Here is an 18,714-nt window from a genome sequence, read left to right as displayed (position 1 = left end):
GGAAGACGGGCCTCCCTTCCTCCCAGCTCCCCAGCTAATAAGGCTTCTGCATCTCCCTGGGAGGAACAGGCCTCCAGTATTTTACTCCTCTGCCCTGGCTCTTGGATGGAGGCTCTATCCAAGCATAGCAGGCTAAGAACACGAGGGTCTGGATCATTCATGAGGAGAGGAAAAGACGCACACCCAGAAGACCAGAGGCTACCACCCCGCCCAGCACCCCGCCAGGAAATCACACCAAGAGAAGCAGACAACTGACCCAGTTACAGCTCTTCCTGCACAATAGGATTCAGAGATTTTGCCCAGGGGGACAGGCAGGCCACAAAATAGAGCTGCACAGCTCTCTGTAAGGGAACAGAGTGTAGGATAAGGTCAAGCCTAGGAGTGCTCTCAGAAATAACAAGAGATTTTAATGGTAAGTAATTAAGAGGAGGCTATGAGCTCCATGATAGCAACAAGCTACACCACAGGCCAGCTCATTTACCAGAAATAAAGAGGGACACATCTTATCTTAATATCTTATTAAAGTCACTCAGTCCTGTCTGACTCTTTGCAGCCGCATGGACTATACAGTTCATGGAATTCTCCAGGCCAGAATACTGGAGTGGGTAGCCTTTCCCTTCTCCAGGGGATCTTCCCAACCCAGGGATTGAACCCAGGTCTCCCACATTGCAGGAGGATTCTTTACCAGCTGAGCCCCAAGGGAAGCCCAAGAACACTGCAGTGGGTATTCTATCACTTCCCCAGTGGGTTTTCCTGACCCAGGAATTGAACCAGGTCTCCTGCATTGCAGACAGATGCTTTACCAACTGAGCTAACAGGAACACTGAGAGCTACGAAAAATCCTTCTATGTCAAAACAAATCTCTAAGACTGGCCTCAAAATACTACTTGAGACAGGGACCTCCCTGGGGGCCCAGTGGTTAAGAATCTGCCTTCCAATGCAGGAGGTGTGGGTTCATCCCTGGGTAGGGAAGTAAGGTGCAACATGCCACAGGGCAAGTCAGCCTGCACACTGCAAATAGAAGCCCACACATCACAACAGAGATCCTGCATGCCACAACTAAGACCCAACACAGCCAAAAAGATAATATAGTTATATACACACACACAAATAAACAAACATTAAAAGAAAAAACCTACCTGAGTCAAGAGTATAAACTGGATCAGGCTGTGGAGTAATTTGTGCCGTGGGGCATTGCTAAAAATAATAGAGCCATCATCCAGTGATTAGTGGAGCCTAATATCTGGGTGTGATACCAACAGAGTTTAACAGAAATCAGGGAAAGTCAATGAAAATCCTGCTAAAATCACCATCATCTCAAGAGTGGCTGCGCATTCCTAAGGGGGCAGCCTCCAAGGAGCAGCAGCAAATGCCTCACCCTGCAGGGGAAACAAACTAAAACAGTCAAGTCACTAAACAACAACAAATCACTGGTGGAGTTGGAGGGAGGTGCCAGAATACAAAGCCTTCAATAAAGGTTACAAGACAGAGCAAAGATACAAGAAAATATGACCCACGTGCAGGGATTAAAGAAGCAGACAATACAAGCCAAGAGAGGAACCAGATTTAACAAAGACTTCAAAGGAGCCATTATAAATGTGTTTGAATAACTAAAGGAAACCATGTTCAAAGAAGAAAAAAAATATGACAATGCCTCATCAGATAACTGATAACAATAAGAAGTCAGAAATTATTACAAAAAGGAAACTCTGGAGTTGAAAGTACAATAACAAATGAAAAATTCACTAGAGGGGGCTCAACAGTTTACTTGAACTAGCAGAAGAGTCAATGAAAAAGACTGATAAAAATCATGAAATCTGAAGTACATAGGAAAAAAAAAAAGAAATGAATAAAGCCTTAGAGAAACGTGCAGAACACTATTAAGGGCACCAGCATACATGTAAGTGGAGTGCAGGGCCAGGAAAAAGAAATGAGCAGGAAAAATATTTAAAGAAATAAGGGTTGAAAACTTGCCAAATTTGATGAAAAATCTCAAATCTACATATCCAAGAAGCTCAAAGTATTCTAAGAAGGATAAATACAAAGAGATCCACACCCAGACACATCCTAGTGGAATGATAAAGGACAGAGAAAATTTTGAAAATAACGAGAAAACTGATTTGATAATTTACAAGCAAATCCCTGTAAGATAACAGCCAACTTTTCATCAGAAACAAGGGAAGCCAGAAGACTGGTAGATGACATATTCAAACAATTAATTCAAATGTAGGTTCACTCAAACATTTAGCTGAGCATTTGTTATGGATTATTAAACAAGTGCTGCTTTAAATATTTTATAATCAAGTGTATGTGGAAAAGATTAAAGTGGGCTTATTCTTATATTCAACATGTTAAAAGACAAAAAAAACCAACAAGATCTTATATCCCATAAATCTATCTTATATAAAAGAAAGAAAAATAAAGACATTTCCAGATAAAGAAAATCTAGCCGATTTTGTTACTAGCAGCCCTACTTTACAAGACTAATGGAAAAGTTCTTCAGGGTGAAAATAATTGACCCCAGACAGTTATCTGAATCCATACAAAAAGCAAAGAGCATCAGAAAAAGTAATTATGTAATTATAAAGAGAAAGCATGAATGCATATTCCTTCTCTTTTCTTCTTACAAATAATTTTAAAAACCAGTTGTGTAAAACAATAGGTGCACACTGCACTGCCAGTCTCATCACTTGTGGAGATGTATTTTACAACAGTACAAGCAGAGGTGAACTGGAGTACAGAAAAAGTACCAGATGTAAACTTGAACCCACAAGTGAAGAGAGCTAGAGGGGGGACACACAACAACAGACTCGTTCAAAATCTGGAAAGGAGTATGTCAAGGCTATATATTGTCAACTTGCTTATTTAACTTACATGCAGAGTGTGAAAGCGTCAGTTGCTAGGTCATGTCTGACTCTCTGCAATCTCATGGACTGTAGCCTGCCAGACTCCTCTGTCCACAAAATTCTCTAGGCAAGAATACTGGAGTGCGCTGTCATGCCTTCCTCCAAGGGATCTTCCCAACCAAGGGATTGAACCTGGGTCTCTTTCATTTCAGGCAGATTCTTTACCATCTGAAAAGTCCTATATGCAGAGCACATCATATAAAATGGCGGGCTGGATGAACCTTAACATAGAATCAAGATTTCTGTGAGAAATATCAATAACCTCAGATATGCAAATGACACCACACTTATGGCAGAAAGAGAAGAGGAATTAAAGAGCCTCCTGATGAAGGTGAAAGAGAGTGAAAAAGATGGCTTAAAATTCAACATTCAAAAAACGAAGATCATGGCATCCAGTCCCATCACTTCATGGCAAACAGATGGGGAAACAATGCAAACAGTGACAGACTTAATTTTCTCGGGCTTCAAAATCATTGCAGATGGTGACTGTAGCCATGAAATTAAAAGATGTTTGCTCCTTGGAAGAAAAGCTATGACCAACCTAGACAGCATACTAAAAAGCAGAGACAAAGGTCAGTTTGCTGACAAAGGTCTGTCTACTCAAAATTATGGTTTTTCCAGTAGTCATGTATGGATGTGAGAGTTGTACTATAAAGAAAGCTGAGCACTGCAGAATGGATGCTTTTGAACTGCAGTGTTGGAGAAGACTCTTGAGAGTCCCTTGGACTGCAAGGAGATCCAACCAGTCCATCCTAAAGGAGATCAGTCCTGGGTGTTCATTGGAAGGATTGATGCTGAAGCTGAAACTCCACTACTTTGGCCACCTGATCCGAAGCACCGACTCATTGGAAAAGACCCTGATGCTGGGAAAGAATGAAGGCAGGAGGAGAAGGGGATGACAGAGGATGAGATGGTTGAATGGCATCACCAATTCAGTGGACACAAGTTTGAGCAAATTCCAGGAGATTGTGAAGGACAGGGAAGCCTGGCATGCTGCAGTCCATGGGATCACCAAGAGTTGGACACAACTAAGCAACTGAACAACCAAACTCTATGAATATATACTTGTTTTCCTTTCCTTTACCAAGTTCTTAAAATATCATAAGATTATACAATCACATCTTGTTCAGTTTATAACATACCTAGATGTACTATGCATCATAACAACAGCACAAGAAAGGGAAGAGGAACAGAGCTATTCAAGAGGTGAAAAAGGGTTAGTCAGTCAGTCATGTCTGACTCTTTGCGACCCCATGGACTGCAGCCTGCCAGGCATGTTTCTACAACTCACAGGAATTCAGAATGGAAGTGAAGTCAATTCTGATAAGATACACATGGTAAACCTTAAGAGTACTAACCACTAAAAAAAAAAAAAAAAAAAAAAAACTCTAAAAATACATTGGAAAAAAATCATTAAGGGGATTAAAACATTACACTGGAAAAGAGCACTTAATGAAAAAGAAAATAAAAAAGGGGAAACAGGTGGGAAAAAAAGAAATCACATATAGAAAACAAGGAAAATGGTATATTTCTATGAATATAGTAAAAACTACTGAATTGTGTACTTGAAATGGGTGAGTTATATCTAAATAATACTGTTAACCAAAAAAAAAAAAAGGAACTTCCCTGGTGCTTCAGTGGCTAAGCCTCCACACTCCCAATGCAGGGGGGCCCCAGGTTTGATCCCTGGTTAGGAAAGTAGATCCTATATGCGGCAACTAAGACCTGGCACAGCCAGATAAATTAAAAAAAAAGGGGGGGGGTGAGGGCAGAACCAAGCTGGAGATGGCTTCAGCTACATGACTTGCTTGAGGAGGGTTCAACCAAATAGGTAAAAAGCCAGCCCACTTCAATAGCCGTTCAGAGGACGGGCTGTCAAGTGCTCAAAGGAGAGTTTACTTCCCACACCTCACATAAAGCATCGCGAATCTCTCTTCCTCGGGGTCTCCGAGTTTGCAGGGCATCTGGCGCCCCTCCTCCCCTCAGGGGAAACGTGTTCCCCCTGGAGGCCCTGGTGAGTGACTCTGTCCCTGTCTACACCGCGTGACCACTCTGTGCTGGCCTGGGTCACTACTGTGGTGGACTGGACAGCAGAAGCCGCCTGACCCAGGCATGCCCTGCTGACTGCCTATTTAAGAGCCTTGAAAGGCTAGCTCAGAACTGTGAAAAAGAGATGCCAGTGTCATTAGCTCTGACAACCAAGCTTGAGGGTCCTGAGGCTGACTGAAGGTCAAGTGACAAGCAGGTTAGGTCCTGGCTGGCAGGGAGATGTGGAGAGGAAGCAGCATTGGGCTCTGACAGCTCCCCAGGTAAAGCCCGTGAGAGCCAGCGGCATTCCACTCCCAACCCTGGCCTTGCACGGGCTCCATCTTTAAAATAAACCTCAGTTTTGTTTTGTTTTTTCATGAGCTAGCTGGAATAGCTTTCAGCTTCTTGCAGTTGATTGAACCCTATAATACCTTATTTTCTTACTCTGTCCCCAAGGAAGATGGACAACAGCTGCTCACCATCTTCAGCAATAATCTTTCTCACATTTGACAAGTACTAAGCTTTCCTAAGAGGAAGAGATGGCTGGAGGGCATCACCGACTTAATGGACATGAATTAGAGCAAGCTCTTAGCAGAGACATTACTTTGCCAACAAAGGTCCATCTAGTCAAAGCTATGGTTTTTCCAGGAGCATGTATGGATGTGAGAGTTGGACTATAAAGAAAGATGAATGCTGAAGAACTGATGCTTTTAAACTGTGGTGTTAGAGAAGACTCCTGAGAGTCCCTTGGGCTGCAAGGAGATCCAACCAGTCCATCCTAAAGGAAATCAGTCCTGAATGTTCATTGGAAGAACTGATGTTGAAGCTGAAACTCCAATACTTTGGCCACCTGATACAAAGAACTGACTCATTTGAAAAGACCCTGGTGCTGGTAAAGATTGAAGGCAGGAGGAGAAGGGGATGACAGAAGATGAGATGGTTGGATGGCATCACCGACTCAATGGACATGAGTTTGAGTAAACTCTGGGAGATGGTGATAGACAGGGAGGCCTGGCGTGCTGCAGTTCATGGGATCGCAAAGAGTCGGACATGACTGAATAACTGAAGTTTTCCTTGAGGCTAAATAACCTCAAAGCCTCAAATCTCACAAAGCGGGACAGAGTTTCTTTTTCTGTGTATGTAGATAAGTTAGCAATTCTTACTTATGGAGTAAGTCAGCCTAAAACTGAACACAAATATTACTGAACACTTGCTGCGGGGCCAGAAACTGCCAGGAGCTGGGGTTGCTGCTAAGTCTCTTCAGTTGTGTCCGACTCTGTGCGACCCCATAGACGGCAGCCCATCAGGCTCCCCCGTCCCTGGGATTCTCCAGGCAAGAACACTGGAGTGGGTTGCCATTTCCTTCTCCAATGCATGAAAGTGAAAAGTGAAAGTGGAGTCGCTCAGTCGTGTCTGACTCTTAGCGACCTCATGGACTGCAGCCTACCAGGCTCCTCCACTCATGGGATTTTCCAGGCAAGAGTACTGGAGTGGGGTGCCATTGCCTTCTGCAAGGAGCTGGGGTTAGAGACAGACAAAGCAGGCCGAGGTCTCCAGCCACCTGCTCTGGCTGCTGCCCAAGGCACCATATTCTTTGTCATCACCACCAAAACCTTAGGCCTTCCCAGGTGGCGCAGTGGTAAAGAATCCGCCTGTCAATGCTGGAGATGCAAGACATAACAGGTTCAATCCCTGGGTTGGGAAGATCCCCTGGAGAAGGAAATGGCAACCCATTCCAGGCTTCTTGCCTGGAGAATTCCATGGACAGAGGAGCCTGGTGGGCTACAGTCCATGGAGTCACAAAGAGTCAGACATGACTGAGCAACTGAATGCATACACGCACACACACACACACATCCACCCACCCTACCCCCAAAACTTCAGGGACAGCTTCAAAGAAAGAGTCTACGAAGAAGGTCTCAGGGTCCCAGCCTTCCTCTTCCCGGTGGGAAATACCTGATAGAAGTCTGTTTTCTCTGCAATGACTTTCAGTATTCCTGGAGCTATGGGAGGAACCGTCACCATCTGCAGCTTGCCGAAAAATGGGTTGTGTCCGGAGCTTTTATAGCGTTTCATCTTGTCTTCGATGACAAGGGCGAGGGACTGGGAGTGGTTGATCACTTCGAGCAGGGTGGAGATGGCCACGTTCTGGAGGTAGCAATCAGTCACACAGCAGCTGATGGTCATCAGGGACTTCAACCAAGGTGGAAAACTGGAATCGCCCGCTCCTGAAAGAATGACAACCAGAGAGAATGGAGACACACAAAAACTTCTCGAGACTGGCTCACCAGCCTGCGGCCTCTAAGACCTTCCGATCCGGGAGGCCACCTGCATAGCAGTGTGATAACCTCCCGGTGGTGACACACTCCACTGTCCCCATTCAGGGCCAGGGGGCCGATGAGACCAAAGTCATGTGCTAACAGACTGTTCAAGTTCTGCAAATGTCACTCTTGGGGCTTTGAGATGATTCAAAACATGCTTCTCTTGTTTAAAAATTTTGTCAATGATGGGACTTTCCCCGTGGTCCAGTGGTTGAGAATCTGCCTGCCAGCACAGGGGACACGGGTTGGATCCCTGGTCTGGGAAGATCCCACATGCCTTGAGGCAACTAAACCTATACCCTACAATGACCAAAGCCTTTGCGCCCTAGGGCCTGTGCTCTGCAACAAGAGACGCCACCGCAACGAGAAGCCTGCACGCCACAACTAGAGGGTAGCCCCTGCTCACCGCAACTAGAGAAAGCCCTTGTGCAGCAATGAAGGGTCCATGCACCGCAACAAAGACCCAGTACAGCCACACACACACACAAAATGTAAATACAGTAAAATTTGAATGAAAATACTTGTAAAATTTACATATAGTAAAAGTTACACTTGTTGGTGCAGAGCTTGAAACGTGTTTTCAGAGTTCTCTTGGTGATAGGGCACAGGGCATGAGCTTTACAAGAGGATAAAAATATACTGAAGCTATCAATTCTAAATGCATTTCTTCCAAGTATACTGTCATCTGCAGCTCTGAAGTCAAGAGACACATTGCATGGAACGTTTAATAAAGGTGATGATGAGAGGGGAAATCTTCACCCTCAGCTCCTACCAACTTAATCACTCTTCTTTTCTTACACCTTCCCCTTGATCCTATTTTCTTTAAAGTGTTCACTGCCTGCAATGGACTCAACTGCATGTGCCCAAAATTCACATGCGAATGCCCCAGCTCCCCAGGGTAACAGTATTTGGAGGGGGTGCCTGGGTCTAGATGAGGTCCTGAGGGGTGGCCAATATGATGGGATTGGAGCCCTTATTAGAAGACACCAGAAAGACCCCCTACACACCCCCACACACGTCCCAGGATGTGAACATGTGGTGAGAAGGTGGCAGTCTGTAACACAGGGACGAGTTCTCACCAGACGCTGACCATGCTGGCACCCTGATATTGAACTTCTAGACCCAGAACTGTGAGAAAACACATTTCTGTCGTTTAAGCGTCCCCCAGCCTATGGTATTTTGTTGTGGCAGCCTGGGCTTAATGTGCTGCCGGTAACAGTTTAAACTGCGTCCTCATAGAAATTCTTATATTGAAGTTTATAAACCCGTAGGACCCCAGAACGACCCTCTTGGGAAACTGGTCGCAGATGTAATGACTTAAAAGAGGCCCTGGTAGAGAAGGAGTGGGTGTGCCTCTAACCCAATATAACGGGTGCCCTGAGTGCATGCGTGCTAAGTCACTTCAGCCGTGTCTGACTCTTTGCAACTCTATGGACTGCAGTCCACCAGGCTCCTCTGCCCATGGGATTCTCCAGGCAAGAAGGCTGGAGTGGGTTGCCAGGCTCTTCTCCAGGGGATCTTTCTGACCCAGGAATTGAACCCATGTTTCCTATGTCTCCTGCATTGGCAGGCGGGTTCTTTACCACTAGTGCCACCTGGGAAGCCGAATGGGTACCTTAGAGAAGGGAGACGGGAACACGGACATGTACAAGGGAAGAATGCCATGGAAAGATGAGGGCTGGGTTCCCACAGGCCTGGGAATCACCAGAGGCTGGAGGAGTGGCCGGAACACACCCTTCTGAAGCACCTTCAGAGGGAGCGCAGCCCTGCCAACACGTTGACCTCAGACTTCTGGCCTCCAGACCATGAGACAACACATTTCTGTGGTTTAAGCCACTCGGTGGGTGGTACTTTGTTATGGGAGCCCTGGCACACTAACACATAGAGCTTTAGTAACAAGTCTCATGAAAGAGTCTATGTACTGACTAGGGTGAGGCTCCTTTTATGTCTCAGACCTTCTAACAGGCTGTGCTGGGCACCCGAAGGTTAAAAAACACAGACCCAGGGGCTTCCTTGGTGGTCCAGGGGTTAAGATTCTGCGCTTCCATTGCAGGGGGCGTGGGTTCAATACCTCGTCAGGGAACTAAGATGTCACGGGCCACGTAGTGTAGTGTTAGTCGCTCAGTCGTGTCCGACTCTTTGTGACCCCATGGACTGTGACCCGCCAGGCTCCTCTGTCCACGGGGATTCTCTAGGCAAGACTACTGGGGTGGATGATCCCTTCTCCAGAGGATCATCCCGACCCAGGGATCGAACCCAGGTCTCCTGAATTGGAGGCAGATTCTTTACCATCTGAGCTACCTACAGGGAAGATCCCACATGCCATGGGGTGCAGCCAAAAAAAAAAAAAAAAAAAAAGAAAGGAACTGTAAAGATACAGAGGGAGCTTCCTTAGGTTTCCGTCTGGTAAAGACAAACCCAAACCGTACACGGTAACTACGAAACAAGGAAGGAAAATGGGGGTGGGCAGACAGTGCCCTCTCGGTTGCTGTGAAATTTTAACTCCTCTATAACCCTCAGGGGCCCGAGGCTCCCCGAGTCTTCCCGGCAGACTCCCGGGGCGCCCCTCACCCGGAGGCTGGAAGAGGACCTCACAGAGCTGCTCCATCTCCTCCTCGGACAGGTACACGGGGAAGGTGGCGCACTCCAGCAGCAGGTGGCAGGCGGCTGCGAAGGCCTCCCGGACGCCCTCCCGGGGGCCCCCCAGGTCAAGGACCACCTGGTCCATGGCCCACCCCTCATCCTTCTTGCGGCCGGGGCTGCGGGGCGGGGGTGAGGGCAGCTCCACGCTCCTGGCCTTGAAGGGGGACCCTCGGGCCGTGAAGAGGTCAGAGAGCATCTGCTTGAACTGGGGCACGCCGCCCAGGGGCCGGGCCTCCCATGAGCCCTTCCCGCTCTCATCCTGCCGGCCCACAGGCTCCTCCGCCGACTTGGCCTCTTCCCCGGATGCCGTCAGCTGCGCCCCGAAAACGTTCTTGTGGGCGAAGGTGGCAATCAGCTCCTGGATGCAAAGGAACGTCCTCTGCATGCTCCCGCCCTTCTTCCAGACGTTGTCTTTGTCCGGGGAAACCCGGGGCACCCGCAAGTGCTCCGAGAGCTCCGGCGACGAGGCGCTCAGCCCGATGCCGCTGTCCTCTGATTTCAGCGGGGGAAACGGCGCGTCTTCGTCGCCCAGGGGAACTGCGTCTGTGTCGGCAATCACTTCGGTGTTTTCACCTCTGACCGGACTCTGCAAAAAAAAGAAAAAGGAAGTCTGTATCGTGGATCTTGTAAGACCGAGGGGTTCAAACATCAAGGGAATCAAGCTATCAATGCATCCTCCCTGAGGCCACAGTTTTCCACGCCAAGAGGATCTCCATGTGTATCATCAGACAGCCCTCTTCATACTAGTTATTCAGACCCTTCAGAATCCAAAAAGGTCATTTAAAAAGAGTTTCTGCCAGCAGGGACCTACTGTACGGCACAGGGAACGATGCTCAGTGCTACGTGGCAGCCAGGACGGGCGGGGAGTCGGGGAGGAAGGACGCACGCGTGTGGACAGCTGGGTCACTCTGTTGTGCACCTGAAACTATCACAACCCTGTTCATCGACTCTCCTCCAACACGGGCTTCCCAGGGGGCGCTAGGGGTCAAGAATCAGCCTGCCAGTGCAGGAGACGCAGGTTCCATCCCTGGGTGGGGAAGATACCCCAAAGGAGAAAACGGCACCCGCCTGCGGTAGCATTGCCTGGAGAATTACATGGGCCTGGTGGGCCACACGCGCCGGCTGTGACAGACCCGCAGAAGCACGGCCATGAAAAAATGCAGATGACACCACCCTTATGGCAGAAGTGAAGAACCAAAAAGCCTCTTGATGAAAGTGAAAGAAGAGAGTGAAAAAGTTGGCTTAAAGCTCAACATTCAGAAAACTAAGATTATGGCATCTGGTCCCATCACCTCATGGGAAATAGATGGGGAAACAGTGGAAGCAATGTCAGACTTTATTTTTGGGGGGCTCCAAAATCACTGCAGATGGTGACTGCAGCCATGAAATTAAAAGACACTTACTCCTTGGAAGGAAAGTTATAACCAACCTAGATAGCATATTAAAAAGCAGAGACATTACTTTGCCAACAAAGGTCCGTCTGGTCAAGGCTATGGTTTTACCAGTGGTCATATATGGATGTGAGAGCTGGACTGTGAAGAAAGCTGAGTGCAGAAGAATTGATGGTTTTGAACTGTGGTGTTGGAGAAGTCTCTTGAGAGTCCCTTGGACTGCAAGGAGATCCAACCAGTCCATCCTAAAGGAGATCAGTCCTGGGTGTTCACTGGAAGGACTGACACTGAAGCTGAAATTCCAGTACTTTGGCCACCTCATGCGAAGAGCTGACTCATTGGAAAAGACCCTGATGCTGGGAGGGATCGGGGGCAGGAGGAGAAGGGGACGACAGAGAATGAGGTGGTTGGATGGCATCACTGACTTGATGGACATGAGTTTGAGTAAACTCCAGGAGTTGGTGATGGACAGGGACGCCTGGCGTGCTGCAATTCATGGGGTCGCAAAGAGTCGGACATAACTGAGCGACTGAACTGACTGGTGGGCCACAAACAGTCCGTGGGGTCACAAAGAGTCATACATGGCTGAGCAACTGAGCACAAGACTCCAACGTGAAACAGCCAAATTTTAAGAAAGCAAAATGAAATGAAAAAAAAAAAGTTTCTGACATTTAAGAATATGAATGAGGAAACTGGGTTGAGTATAAAATACAGACATAAATGAATGAATAAGAGACAGCAAGAACAAAATATTAACCACATACATGACTCACACACACACACGCGTCTACATACATTCTGTGGCTTTTTCAAAAAGATGACACGTCAATGAATCAACCTCTTATATACTGTTACTCAGGAAATACTACATTAAACTGAAAACTTCATCACCTGACCCACTCTCTGGGGAAGAATGATACAGTATTATGCAAATGTTTGGAAACATTGTTATTTATATTTGTACATGACACATGCTTGTACTTTATAGTTTACATCCTTTTCAGGGTTTTTCCAACAGCTGTAACAGCTAGGGGAAGAAAAAAACTAGCTTTGAGAGTGAAGGAATAACTGGTAACTACTCTGCAAACTGAGCTTCAAGCCCCAAGGGCAGCCCACCTGCCTCCCAGCACTAACCAACATGCATGGCTCTCCTTTCAGGAAAAGGAAAAAGTGAAGTCGCTCAGTCGTTTCCGACTCTTTGCAACCCCATGGACTGTAGCCTACCAGGCTCCTCCGTCCATGGGATTTTCCAGGCAAGAGAGTACTGGAGTGGGTTGCCATTTCCTTCTCCAGGGGATCTTCCCCACCCAGGGATCGAACCCAAGTCTCCCGCACTGCAGGCAGACACTTTACTCTCTGAGCCACCAGGGAAGCCACCCTCCTTTCAGAAAGGCTTTCCTTTTTCAGCCTGTTCCTATCTGCCACTGCACCAAATGGCTCTCAAGGGCAGAACTTTCAAATTCTTAAACAAAGCAGAAAATAAATGATAATTCAAAGACCATGGGCCTCAAGCTGCTCGTGGAACCGTACTGTTATAGTCTTTTTGGAGGACAGTTTGGCAGCATCTCTTCACATTAAGAAATGGGCTTGATTCCCATTTCTAGGAACTGATTCCTCAGAGACACTGTCAGCCCTGAGAGCAGGTTGTATGAAGATGTTGACAGCAGCACTGTAGCGGTGAAAAACTAGAAATAACTGAAAAAACACAAAAACAAAAACACCTCGATAGGGGAGTGGTTGAAGAAACAGTGAAACCAGCAAGATACCTTTGTTTGTACACAGATACAGATGCTCTCCGAGGAGTGTTTGGATGAAAACCAAAGCAAATCAGAGAAATATATGTCTGTTATAGGTTGAATTATGTTCCCTTAAGAAAAAAAAAAAGTGCTGAAGTCCTGACACCAGTATTTGTGACTGTGATCTTATTTGGAATTAGGGTCCTTGCAGATGACCAAGGGCAGTGAGGTCATTAGGGTGGGTCCTAATCCAGTATGATGGGTGTCCTTATAAAAAGGTGAAATCTGGACACACACATATGCATACAGGGAAGATATGTGAAGGCGGAGGCTGAGACTGGGGTATCGGGTCTACAAGTCAAGGAACTCTAGGAACACCAGCAGACAGGGGAGATGCACGGAACAGACACTCCCTCACAGCCTAGAAGGAACCACCCTGCTGACACCTTAGCCGCGGAGCTGTGAGACGGGAACTTTCTGCTGTTCTGTCACCCAGCGTGGCACTTTGTTACTGCAGCCCCAGGGACTACCATCTCACTTGTACTTAAAAAAAAAAAAAGCAAAACTCCTCATATACAAACATGCACATAAAAAGGTCGAGATGGTGAGCTGTGTGTAACCATCAGCTTAGTAGTGGGATTCAGCAGAAAGACAGCAGGGCAGAGGGTGAAATGAACGGGGTTACTTCAACACGACAAGCTTTCATGAAGCATATGAGAGTCTTGGAAGCAGCATGTTTTGGATATTACCAATACGTCTTCTAGTTTCTATTCCTACCCAAGGAGGCCCAAGGGCCCATCAGCACGGAAAAACCATATTGGCTCCTCCCAGCACGTACCAAGCTCCCACTCGTGGGCTCTGTGTCCAGGTAGGAAGGCGGCATTTGGACCTTGCTGAGCACTTTGAAACAGGTCCTCAGGGCGTGCGTGAGCTCGGACAAGCTCAGCATCTCCATCTCATCGGCCAGAGGCTGCAGCAGGCAGCCAAGCACCTGTGGGAGGTACTGGGTTTGCACCTCTGAGTAAAGTTCCTGTGAAACAGACGTGGGTTTAACTTGTGTGTCAGCAGCAGCAAGCAGTGCCTTGGAAAACGCAAGCATTTTTTGAGCATAAGTTTGTTCCATGTTTGTTTCCAAGTTGGAAAACAAAATAGTATTTCTTCTTGATCTAAATACACCCATGGACATTCTTTCTCTCCTTTCAAGTGGCTTCCCTCTTTCTAGTTGAAAATGACTGCCACATTCATGTCTCTATTAAGGGAATCTGTTTCCTTGGAGAAAATTAGCCAAGGATGTAACTTTAAGAAATATGTTTACTTTCTGGGAGTTCCCTGGGGGTCCAGTGGTTAAAACTCCATGCTTCCAAATGCAGGGGGTGAGGGTTTGATCTCTGGTCAGAGAACCAATGTGCCAGGGCAGCGGGACCAAAATTTTTTTTAAAAAAAGAAATAACAAATCTTCCCTGGTGGCTCAGGCAGTAAAGAATCCACCTGCAATGCAGGAGACTTGGGTTCCATCCCTGGGTGGGGAAGATCCCCTGGAGAAGGGAATGGCTACCCACTCCAGCATTCTTGCCTGGAGAATCCCATGCACAGAGGAGCCTGGCAGGCTACAGTCCATGGGGTCGCAAAGAGTCAGACTTTCATTCTAACTATCTGTACATCACAATACTCATTCCTAAATAACTGCTGTCCAAGGATGCCACCCAGCTCCTTATCTGTTCTCTGTAACTTCAGCTCAGCCCACTTACCACTGGCTGAAGCGTTATAACCCCTTATATCACAAGGGCCTAAAAGATATGAGATCACATTCAGTTACATCTTCCATGCTGAAACAAACATTAAAAGTGCTATGTGTCTATTTAAAACCACTTCTTCAGTAAGATGGTTGGGGGGTGGTGGTTTAGTCACTAAATTGTGTCTGACTCTTTGCGACCCCAGGGACTATAGCCTGCCAGGCTCCTCGGTCCGTGGGGATTCTCCAGGCAAGAATACTGGAGTGGGTTGCCATTCTCTTCTCCAGAGGATCTTCCCAACCCAGGGATCGAACCCAGACCTCCCGCATCACAGGGAGATTCTTTACCGACTGAGCTATACAAGAGAAGTCCCTCGGTAAGATGAGGTTTAGAAAAAGACCAACACCACAAATAAGAATGTATACGACAGTCAGCACAGAGCCATCTCTTGAGAGCAAAGGACCTACCAGGGGGATCACGTCCAGAAGGAACACGAGGAGGGTGCAGAGCTCTGAGACCGTCGGGGGAGGGCCGATGCTTCTCCCAACATTGGGGCTTCGCTTCGCGGGTCTGCTTGAGCCATAGGGAAAAAAAGCCACTCTTGTAATATTGTCAAGCAATTCCTATGATTTCCAGTAAAGTTATTTGTTCTATTTCAGCCACAGTGAAAGACAGCTTCTGTGGGTCTAATAATTCAGCCTTGATGTCAAAAATGATCTGACACAGAGAAGCGTCAGTAAGTCTTGAATCTGATCATCTCCGAAACAGGTTGACTCTGACTTGAACTTTATCACAGCAGCCGAGGGTGGTCCATGCCCCCATGGGATTCCATACCCAGCTGATCTCAAGCTGTCAACAGCAACAATTCCAGGTCCCCACCCCGAAACCAAAGGCGTGTTCCCAGGGAAGGAGCCTGGCTACAGAATGCAGGACAGCTGTCCGATTTGCTGTGGGAGCAGCCAGAGAGAGCGCCCCACCCGCCCCAACCCTGCGTCATCCCCATGAGCCTAGAATTCCTTAGTTCCCAGGGAACTGCTACTCCACTGGGGAACTCTATTGGCAGCTGCTTATCTTATTCTCAAACTCGACACTTCCTTTTCAATAAGTAGGCAACTGGATACCTAAGTTAAAAAGTCAATATATTGGTTCTCAAAACAACAAATTTTGGATTCATCTTGCTATCACAGTACAGGTTGACCTGAGTTAACTTTCTTCACTGTAAATGATCGCTTAGATATGTCGGTGTTTATCCAGGGAAGAAATGGAAGAACTGCATTCACTAGGTCCAGGAGAGTCTGCTCCTAGGTGCCTATTCTAAACAGACCCCCACGTCTGCATGTAGAGACAGGATCAGTGCGGTCAGCAGGGTACTGACCTGCTGCTTTTAATGTTTTCAGATTAAAAGACTGAAACTGGTTTATTCACATGCTGGATGACTGCATCCAAGGTAAACCGACTAGATGTGTATGTTACCATACAGATAAATCTCCAGAGGGCTTTGACCCCCACCTCCCAACCAAACACACGGGGGTGAAAAGTTATATACAATTTGATACCATTGGTGTAAAACCTGAAGAGGCAAAACAGACTATCATTTCTGGATACTTGTTTTTATACTGGATACTTTTTTTTAATCTTTGTTATAAAAGCACATCACTGGGACAGACATGAACTTCAGGACAGTGATTAAAGCTGGGATGAAAGGAGGGAAGCCGCTGGGAAGGTAAGGGGTTAGCTCTGTCTGGGTGGTAACGTTTTATTCCTTTGGGAAAAAAAAAAAATAGATGTGAAAACCGAAAGTCAAATACTGTCCACGATTTTAGCAATGGGTTCAAGTGTGTCCGACATTATTTCCCATCTTTTCCTGCGCCTGAAATGTTTCACAGTTAATTCTCTTTTTTAAAGAAAGTGTTCCTCGTAACTCTGAAACGGAACTAAGCTGACCAAAACATACTCTGGTCTCAGTATAACATGGCCTTGCTGTCACCCGTGGATCCAATTACAAGTAATTTGTTCATCGCAGCTTGGAGCGCCTGCTGGGCCTGGCACCAGAGGCGGCAGAGGACACGGCAGGAGCAGTGGGGACGGCAGGCAGGCCTGGGTCCAGTCTCAGCTGCTGCTCATCTGCTGTGCTGTGTCAGACGGGATCCGTCACGTCTCTGATCTCTGGCTCTCCTGCATGATGCATGTGCCTCCTTCTCCTGGGGGTGTGTGCAGGGGATGGCCTGAGACCAACGTTAGTAAGTTACGCTTTGATTATAGCTGCAGGTATGGAAATCAGTGTGACAGCGCATGCCGTTCCAAAGGGGCGACAGGAATTCAGTTCTATAGCATGAATCACAGGACAGAACTGGGTCTGAGAGATTACACCCGTCCTCCTTTACAGGGAAAATCTCCCGGGAAAGGGCCCTGAAGGGAAGCTTGCAGTCCCAAGCTGGCCACCGTCCTAAAGTTTGGAGTCAGTGCAATCCACCAGATTGATTGAAAGTGACGGGAAAGCTGATTGCAGCAGCTCAGAACATAAATGCTTTCATCTGAACAGTTATAGGCTGATTTCAGGAAGAATTTAAGATGACTGATGATTTCAAAAACACTCTCTCTCTAGTCCCTGGGCCCCAAAACCAAGCTTGTTGGATAGGTCAGGCCTCTAAGGGCACAGTGGGAAGAAACCGGATTAGACTGACGCCACCAGAAAGTGCGTGGGTTTGTTCCTCAAGTTTGACTTTAATAAGGAAGCATCAGCATCATGTGAACCGTCTCAATGGCAACGTTCTTAATTCTATTATGAGTTTAAGTGAATCCAATCATGTACTCAGCAGAGATCATCCCAGTGTTAGCTGTTGAGTATAACCTGACCACAATGAGCAGCTATGAAAAACCATGACAGCCTCAATTCCTTCCCACATGTTTATAAAGCCTGACCTGGAGGCTTACCTGAAACAGTCTTCGAAACACCTTGTCATGTAATCCCAGAGGAAGTCTGAGCTCAGGGACGTGATCAGCAAATTCACTGTTTTAATGATCTCAGAGGCGTTCCTGTTTTCCTTTATTGCACTGTAAAGGAAGAAGGATGCTTATAAATACATCTATGACAAGTCCTGTATTATGGGAATACCATGTCTGAACAGAGCAAATTCACTGTGCCATTCATTCACCTGGGGTGCAATGTGTGAATAAACCCATGTCAATCTTTTATGACTTATTTCTGGAGAGGCTGACAGACTTGGTCATAGATGAAATATTACTATTCTTATACAGGGAAGAGCAAGCACGTGCCATCCTAAACAGTATTTATATTGATACATTCCTTCAGAAGTAAGCTTAAGAGCTACTGAAAAAAGAAGGTGATATGGAAAACCAACTTAAGTCCAACTATTGGTAATTACATACTCTACTGGTAAAATAACATAGTACAGTCATTTGGAAGAGAAATTTGGCTAACATTTAAATGCATATCTTCTATAACTCAGGGAATTTACTCTAGGGATTTATGCTACAGAAATCCTTGAAAAAGCACACATAAGGGTATTATGAGAACGTCATTATAAAATACTGAAAAAGTAGAAACCACCCAAAAGTCAATAAGAGACTGATCAATTAGTCAGGATTTCTTAAGTAAGTGATAGCTCCTTACTAAGGACTCTAAGGCAACCATTATCCTCCATAGGAGAAGGCTGTACAGCCAGCTATAACTTGCATTAAAAAAAATAAACAGGCAACTGAACAGTTACTGTAACTTCAGCTTAAAAATAAAAGATAGGCACCTATATACTTATGCATTGAAAGTCTGGAATGTTCTATGTTTTTCTCAGAAGGGCGGTGGGATTATGGATGGTATCTTTTTTCCTCAATACTTTCAAATATTGGTACAGTCTACCATGAACACATATTACTTTCATATTCAGGAAAACAGTAAACTACACTCATTCTGTGAGGAAAAAACAAACATGAAAGAC

At 46.4% G+C, this 18,714-nt stretch overlaps 1 protein-coding gene across 3 annotated transcripts in view; it reads right to left on the bottom strand.

Moving 5' to 3' along the window:
• DOP1B (DOP1 leucine zipper like protein B) overlaps positions 1 to 18,714 on the bottom strand; it is a 123,075-nt gene that overhangs the window by 49,626 nt on the left and 54,735 nt on the right. For all 3 annotated transcript variants that reach the window (XR_010664218.1, XM_065943006.1, XM_065943007.1), the window contains exons 11-15: positions 17,693 to 17,812; positions 15,226 to 15,328; positions 13,864 to 14,055; positions 9,827 to 10,484; positions 6,891 to 7,162 (exon numbers count right to left, since the gene is read on the bottom strand). Coding sequence is in view for 2 of the 3 variants with exons in the window: in XM_065943006.1 (XP_065799078.1) it covers positions 6,891 to 7,162; positions 9,827 to 10,484; positions 13,864 to 14,055; positions 15,226 to 15,328; positions 17,693 to 17,812 (1,345 nt within the window). In the remaining variant the exon portion in view is untranslated. The remainder of the gene's footprint in view (positions 1 to 6,890; positions 7,163 to 9,826; positions 10,485 to 13,863; positions 14,056 to 15,225; positions 15,329 to 17,692; positions 17,813 to 18,714) is intronic.

The sequence above is a fragment of the Muntiacus reevesi genome, chromosome 8, assembly GCF_963930625.1.
Source record: "Muntiacus reevesi chromosome 8, mMunRee1.1, whole genome shotgun sequence".
NCBI classification, from domain to species: domain Eukaryota; kingdom Metazoa; phylum Chordata; class Mammalia; order Artiodactyla; family Cervidae; genus Muntiacus; species Muntiacus reevesi.
This window is presented reverse-complemented; position numbering and strand designations above follow the sequence as displayed.